At 37.1% G+C, this 7,894-nt stretch overlaps 1 protein-coding gene and 1 pseudogene across 1 annotated transcript; one reads left to right on the top strand and one right to left on the bottom strand.

The window, feature by feature from the left end:
• The first annotated feature begins 810 nt into the window (after positions 1–810).
• On the top strand, positions 811–3,113 carry LOC111984394 (beta-amyrin 28-monooxygenase-like; annotated as a pseudogene).
• Positions 3,114–4,805: 1,692 nt separating this feature from the next.
• On the bottom strand, positions 4,806–6,507 carry LOC111992241 (putative ribonuclease H protein At1g65750). The gene is made up of 3 exons (XM_024024108.2): positions 6,309–6,507; positions 5,553–6,205; positions 4,806–5,444 (listed from the first exon to the last, which is right to left on the bottom strand). Exons 1-3 carry the CDS (start codon positions 6,505–6,507, stop codon positions 4,806–4,808), a joined length of 1,491 nt encoding a protein of 496 aa, XP_023879876.2.
• Between the last annotated feature and the right edge of the window lie 1,387 nt (positions 6,508–7,894).

Genomic DNA, 7,894 nt, shown 5'->3' with positions numbered 1-7,894 from the left:
GGTTTCTGACTGCTTAAAAATTGAGCGGCCAAATTAATTTTATGATTTCTCAACAAAAAAACAAACTTTATGATCTAAATTTTACATTTTAAGATGCAAAATTTGAAATTTCAGGGGGGCTAATATCCAATTTTCATTCTAAAAGTTATAGGTATTTTCACCTACTCTAGGGAAAAGCCCCCCCCCCCCCCCTAGCTCCGCCTCTGCCTAGGTGGCTATTATTTCTGTCCAATTAAATTCTCTTTTTTGATAGTTTAACAGTTAGGAATGAGAGGATTGAACTCTTTATGTGTCAGTTGAAAACATCAAGAGATTACTAACCTCTCTCTCTCTAGAATTTTCACTCTCTAGAAAATGCAAGCACTCTTCTTTTCCTATATATATCTTTTTTTTAATTGAGAGCAGTGTTTTCACGTGAGATGTTATCCATCAGTGGGTCCCGTGCACTATGCATGGGACCCATTATTTCTTTGACCAACAAATTTTGCACTGAAATGTGTCTGTCAGTGGGTCCCGTGCACTGTTCGCGAGACCCACAAACCTCCTTTTTCTCATAAACTTTCATTAATAATGGGTCTCACGGTACTATTCACACATTTAAAAATTATTTTGCTATAGTATTTTCAGTTTTCAGCAAAATAAACGGTATCCAAACGGACCCTAAGAGATTACAACCTCTTTCTCTAAAATCTTTCACTCTCTAGAAAATGCAGGCACTCTTCTTTTCCTATATATATCCTAGCTAAACTTGCTAGAGCTTGTCCATCACCTTTTCACGTCTTGCTCATTGCTGTAATTGTGGAAGGTGGTATGGATTACTTCCCAAACTTGCTTCACCTTGTAATCCTTTGTATTTCGGTCTCTCTCATATTCCTTTTATATAAACAAAAATCCAATCATGCCAAGTTGCCACCTGGTACAAAGGGATGGCCTGTCATTGGAGAAACATTGGAATTTGCCACGGCTAGAAGAACAGGAACCCAAGAGATCTTCTTTAACGACAGAATGAGAAAATATTCACAGGCTCTCTTCAAAACCTCACTGTTTGGTGAGAACATGGTTGTGTTTTGTGGTGCTTCAGCAAACAAGTCACTGTTCTACAACGATAAAAAAAAATCTCTCCACTTGGTGGCCACGCTCCATGCTAAAAATTATATCTTCTCCTGAACTTCTTGAAGATGTAGCCCAAAAAGATTTTGCTCAAATGAGGAGGTCCGTGGTTGAATTTCTCAAGCCCGAAGCTCTTCAACATTTCATACCCATCATGGACTCCATAGCAAAGGAACACTTGGAGACAGAGTGGTCTCCTAACAGAAAAGTCAAAGTTTATCCACTCTCCATGAAATATACCTTTGCATTAGCTTGTTGGTTTTTTTAAGCGTCACAAATCACAACCATGTGACAAAATTTGCTGATCACTTTGCCATTATCATGCATGGTTTACTGTCTGTGCCTATAAATATACCAGGCACAACCTTCAACCGTGCCATAAGAGCAGGCAAAGTTATTCGCCAGGAGATTTTAGAAGTCATCAAACAGAGGAAGAAGGAGCTATCCGAGAATAATGGGACAGTTGCAAGTGACTTTTTGACTCACTCGCTTCTTGAATTAGATGAGAATGGAAAAGCTATTAATGAGATGGTGATTGCTAGTAGAATTATGTCCTTACTTATTGCTGGCCATGATTCCACAAATTCAGCTATCACATTTGTGTTGAAGTATCTAGCAGAGTTTCCTCATGTTTACAGTGAGGTCTTCAAAGGTACTTCTCAACACTTGAACCCTGGCTTCTTTCAATTAAATTGCAATTAAGCTATACTTCTTTCCTAGTATAAAATAATCTTTATCAATAGTACTAGTGTCTCTACCATTTAACAATTTTCGATAGTATAATGTTGTATTGCGGTTGGGGATCAACAACAATTTCAATTTAGAATTCATTTTCATATTTTCTATATGTATATATTCAACTAAACTTTGTGTATATCCTTTTTAATATGGCACTGCAAAGTAACTTCCTCTTGGATTAAAATTTGAAAATTTCCACCTTTAAATTAAACATTTTTGTATTTCTTAACATGTATGTCAAATTACATATTAATCGAATACTATAAACTATTTGATCAATAACTTATGTTATTTATTATTCGATCCAAAACCCATGTTTTGTAGATAACTTGACAATGTAAAAACTTTAAATTTTAAAATTTTAAAAATAAGACAATTATTGATCTATGATGATCTTGATATTTTGGACAAATATAAGGTATAAGGAAAAAAATATATAATATAATGGTTTATTTATCAAAATACATATCTAATATAAAATTATTAAATGGTCTAGCATTATCAATACATCTACATACACACTATAGATGCAAAACCTTACAGTGGCTCCCTAAGAAGAAATAGAAACTTTGTTTGGTATGCTATATGCCTTCAGAGTTCAGACAAGTGACATAACTTATAAATGAAATTTCGGATGATTAATCTAATGAAAAAGTGGGCCTTATTTGTAAACAGAGCAAATGGAAATTGCAATATCCAAAGGCCCGAATGATTTGTTGAATTGGGACGACATTAAAAAGATGAAGTACTCTTGGAATGTGGCACTTGAGTCTATGAGGCTAACACCACCTACTCAAGGAACATTTAGAGAGGTTGCAAATGACTTCACCTACACAAATTTTACTACTCCTAAAGGGTGGAAGGTATGTGGCACTTACCAAGTTACCAGTACATGAGCTAAATTATACATCAATTCTCTATGTTATAATGGTGATTCTTAGTGTTAATCCATATATTTGCAGACATTTTGGACTCCATATTCGACACATAAAAATCCCAAATACTTTCAAGATCCTGAGAAATTTAATCCTTCAAGATTTGAAGGGAATGGACCTGAACCTTACACTTTTGTACCATTTGGAGGAGGACCTCGAATGTGTCCTGGGAGGGAGTATGCTCGATTAGAAATATTAGTGTTTATGCATAATATGGTGACAAGATTCAAGTGGGAGAAAGCAATTCTAGATGAAAAGTTGTCTTTCAATATATCACCCATTCCGGTTAATGGTCTTTCAATTTACCTTAAGCCTCATAGTCATAAATAATAGATTGAGTCAAACATTAATTGAATGATACAAATTTTATATAGGAAAATGTTAAATCTACTACCAATTTTACTTTAAAATTTTAAAAATCTATCTAGCAATAAATGTAAATTGTGTTATTTCAATAACATAATAAATGAATGTTTGAATTACTTTTTTATGATTTGTGATATATCAATATATAAGTCTCATGTAATAAAAATTGTAATATCCCAATGTCAATCGTATGTGCTTAGCATTTATTTATTTCTTTTTATTCTTGGGAAGGATGTAAGCTTATCAATTAATATGTCATCAATCATAAAATAAAATAAAATAAAAAGTAATGCAAAAATTTGATTGTTATGTTATTGAAATAACTCAAAAAGAAACATTCATTGCAATATCAATCTATAAGCTTTTGATAATAAAATTGGTAATAACTTTAGCATTTTCTAACATTAATGAGTCCCCCTCTTAATTTCAATTATGCTTTATTTTTTTTCCCCCGAGGAGTATATTTATGCTCATTGTTGATTCAATAAAACTAACTACTAGTCCCCGGACTTGGATGTACACATATTTAGAGTTCCTAGAATAAAGAAATCTTTATTTATCATCTAAATCTTGTACATTATTATTCTTGCATTACCAAGTACATATTTGGCCGAATTAGGGAAGAACAAACACACATTGATTTTATGGGAAATTCTACCGTACTCAATTTTTATTTTTTTTTTTTTTTTTTTGGGTATGTGGAACCTCTTATAGTCATAAGAATATTTATGATAGTAATCTTTTTTTTTTTTTTTTTTTTGAGAAGAAACCCCACCGGGGTAACGATTGTATTATTGCATCCTTAAAATATCAAGCTGATAGACATCAAGAATATCTGAAGGAACAGACTCCATCCAAACAAGAAAAGGATTATTGGCAGCCCTTCTAGCAAGTTTATGGGCAACACAATTTCCTTCTCTGTGAGTATGCTTAATAGAAATAAAAGAAAAGCTAGAAAACATAAACTTAATGTCTAGCAAGACATGACCCATATATGAATTGTCCATGTAGTCACCAAGAATAGCATTAACAACTGATTCAGAGTCATCTTCCACTTCCACCTTGTCGAAACCGAGTTCCACAGCAAACATCAGAGCTCGACGAGCTGCTACCACTTCCACCATCTCCACCAAAGCAGGTGATGGAATCTGTGTGAGGGATTTCACAATTTGCTCCAATACCAATGGTTTTGATCTACGATCAAATGCTATAAAAGATTTGTGTCCCCTCATCCTTCACCAACTGGTAGTTAGATGGATCGGTAAGGCACACGGTCCGACAAGTAGTATCAGAGTCCGGTCATAGGTTCGAGTCATTGAAGCCGTATTGTGAGGGAGGGATTGTGAAGGATTTCACAATTTGCTCCAATACCAATGGGCTTGGTCTGCGATCGAATGCTATAAAAGATCTGTGCCCCCTCATCCTTCACCAATTGGTAGTTGGATGGATCAGTAAGGCACACAGTCCGACAATTTGTTGTGAGAGAACAGCCATAACAAGTCCCTAGTCATTCCAAATTATTACACCGATGCCAGCTAGTCCGTCTTGAGAGAACAACACGCCGTCAAAATTCACCTTCACACACGATGCATTGGGAGGCTTCCATTTTTCTGCATGGGCTGTTCGTGGAATAGTAGTATGGTTAGGACGTAACTACTAGAATTCGCGCAAAGCATTTGACGCCTTAGGAGGAAGCATATTAAGAGAAACCATGGGCTCACCCACCTGGGCTCTGTTTCTATGCTGCCACACTTCGGATACCGTTATAGCGAAAAGCTCAAGTGTAAATTTATCTGTCGAAGCTTGCTCAAGGATCTCAATGAAGTTGGAGCATGTGCCCGTGTCTGCCATAAGCCTGCTGAAACTAACCTTCCACATATCTTTTAGAATCAGGCAAGTCCATAGTGCATGCATCGTGTCCTTTAGCTGTGCCTTACACTCTAAACAAACATCTTCATTAAGTACTTTCCTCCGAACCAGATTAACCTTTGTTGGCAACGAGTTGGTCCCCGCTAGCCAAACAAAAGTCCCAACTCTGTTAGGAACCCGCATACTCCATATAGCCTTCCAAACATTAGAGACAACACCACGATCAACTGTAACTTGCGACTCCGTGTCTTCCTGTTCCATCAAAACCTGATAACCTAATTTCACTATATATACTCCATCTCGGGTGTAAGGCCAAAAATGAAGGTCATCCCAATCAAATAAGCTAAGTGGGATAGCCTTGATAATTGCTGCCTCTTCGGGTATAAACATACTATCAATCTTTGCCACTTTCCAGCTTTTATCCACCTAATTAATTAAACTAGAAACTAAGGAATTTTCCTAGTTGTCTGAGATAGGGGAGAGGACTCTACCTTGTCTATACCCAGGCATCCAGGTGTCTAGGAAAATTCTCACTTTAGAGCCATTCCCAATCCTCCATTTCAGTCCACTCCTAATGAGGTCTCTTCCCTTCAAAATACTCCTCCAAGCAAAAGACCCTTTATTTTCCTTAGCATCAAAAATTGATCCACAAGGGAAAAATTTTGATTTAAAGAAACAGAAAAATAGAGAGTCTTGATTTTGAAGTAGGCGCCAAACTTGCTTAGCCAACATGGCGTCGTTAAACTTTTGGAGCTCCTTAAAACCCATGCCTCCAATGGCTTTTGGCTTACATAAAGTACGCCATTTAACCCAATGAATGCGTTGTCCCCACCAAAATTTTCTGATCATAATCTCTATCTTATGGCAAAGTGTAGCGGGTAACTTAAAGCAACTCATAGAATAGGTCGGAATTGCTTGTACCACTGCTTTTAGAAGAACTTCCCTACCAGCCTGTGAGAGGAGCTTCTCTTTCCACTCTTGGAGCTTAGACCAAATACAATCCTTGATGTATGCCAAACTTGCTCTCTTACGCCTACCCACAAAGGATGGTAAGCCTAAATATTTTTCATACTGCTTAATCTCAGGAACTCCTATGAGAGCTTTGATGGAATCTTGGACTTCACTGGCTGTGTTTTTGCTAAAAAACAGTGTGGTTTGCTCTCTATTCAGTCTTTGCCCAGATGCTTCTTCATAATTAGCAAGAAGGTTTTGGACATGTGTGCATTCCTAAACCGATGCTCTACAGAAAAGCAAGCTATCATCTACAAAAAATAAGGGTTAATCTAGGACCATTTCTGCAAATAGAAATACTCCTAATATCACCAGAAGTAGCAGCTCTAGAAATTAAACCATGTAAACCCTCAATGCAGAGAAGGAAGAGATAGGGGGATAAAGGATCCCCTTGTCTCAACCCTCTACTAGGGTGGATGGTTTGTGAAGGCTCCTCATTAATCAGAATGGAGTATGAAACAGTAGTAATACACTTCATCATAAGATCAACTCATCTACTGTGAAAACCCATCTTCCTCAATAAACATTCCAGGAAGGACCATTCGACTCGATCATAGGTCTTGCTCATGTCCAGCTTAAGAGCCATAAAGCCTGTGGAACCTCTTTGCTGAGTTTTCATGTAATGTAGAGTTTCAAATGCCATAAGGATATTATCTGTAATCACCCGCCCCGCTTGGAAGGCACTTTGATTCTCAAAAACAATAGATGGTAACAAAGGCTTTAAACGATTAGCTAGAACCTTTGAAATCAGTTTGTAGATTACATTACACAGACTTATTGGTCTAAACTCAGAGATTCTTTCAGGATTTTTCACTTTAGGAATAAGAGTAAAAAAAGTGTAATTAAACTCTTTTGGAATGTGATAGAAATTTAAACAATCCAGTACAGCTTTAGAGACATCATCACCAATCAAGTGCCAGAAAGACAGGAAAAATAGAGGGGGCATACCGTCAGGTCCTGGAGCCTTAAGTGGTGCCATCTCCTTCAAGGCAATATCAACTTCTTGCTTAGTAAAAACTCTGGTCATGCTGGTATTCATATCCTCAATAATTAAAGGTTGTATCACATCTAAAATACCATGAATATTGGCTAGTCTTTCGGGTGAGAACAGCCTTGTATAAAACCCAACTATGATTTCAGTTACCTGAGTAGTATCTGAGCACCAAGAGTTTGTATCATCCATTAATCCCATTATCCTATTACAGTGGAATCTCTGAGAAGCTTTGTTATGGAAAAACCGGGTATTATTATCACCACACTTAGGGTGCAAAGCTCTTGCCCTTTGCTGCCACATTAAACTCTCTTTATCCAGTAACTCATTAACCTCCATTCTCAATAGTTTCACTGCATCATAACCAGCCCCCTGTGCTGCTGCATATTCGGCCTTTTCCAACAGTTTTGACTTCTCTTCTAGCTGCTTCCTCACACATCCAAAGGACCGCTTACTCCACTCTGAAAGCCTTTCACCACATAATTTAATTCTTTCATACATCACTAGAGAGTTTGATTGAGGAAGAGGAGACAGCCACGCTGTCTTGATTGTTTCTCCGCACCCACTCTCTTTAAGCCACATTTGTTCGAACCTAAAGGGCTTACAAGGACTGGTTGCAACTCCTTCAGGATTAATTATTATAGGATAATGATCAGAAACTTTAGACCGAATACATTGTACTCTTGTAGCTGGGTTCAAAGCAAGCCAAGAATGGGAAGCAAGAGCACGGTACAACCTTTCTAACACCATGTGATCTCCACACTTGCCTCTCCAAGAATATTTTTTCCCCACATAACCTAGGTCCATAAACCCACAGTCATCCACAACCTCTCTAAACTCCCTCATTGTTGTTTCACTTCTAAGAGCTCCAGCT

The sequence above is a fragment of the Quercus suber genome, unplaced genomic scaffold (genome assembly GCF_002906115.3).
Source record: "Quercus suber isolate HL8 unplaced genomic scaffold, Cork oak 2.0 scaffold_642, whole genome shotgun sequence".
Taxonomy (NCBI): domain Eukaryota; kingdom Viridiplantae; phylum Streptophyta; class Magnoliopsida; order Fagales; family Fagaceae; genus Quercus; species Quercus suber.
The sequence above is the reverse complement of the archived record's forward strand: the minus strand, read 5'-3'. Positions and strand labels throughout refer to the sequence as shown.

Bases quoted from the DNA above. Each gene is read 5' to 3' on its own strand.
- LOC111992241 (XM_024024108.2), bottom strand. From the start codon at position 6,507: ATGAAGTGTATTACTACTGTTTCATACTCCATTCTGATTAATGAGGAG. The intron at 6,206-6,308 runs GTCCTAGATTAA...CTAATTATGAAG, and splicing joins TATTTCTATTTGCAGAAATG to AAGCATCTGGGCAAAGACTG. The intron at 5,445-5,552 runs GTGAGAATTTTC...TTAATTAATTAG, and splicing joins GGATTGGGAATGGCTCTAAA to GTGGATAAAAGCTGGAAAGT.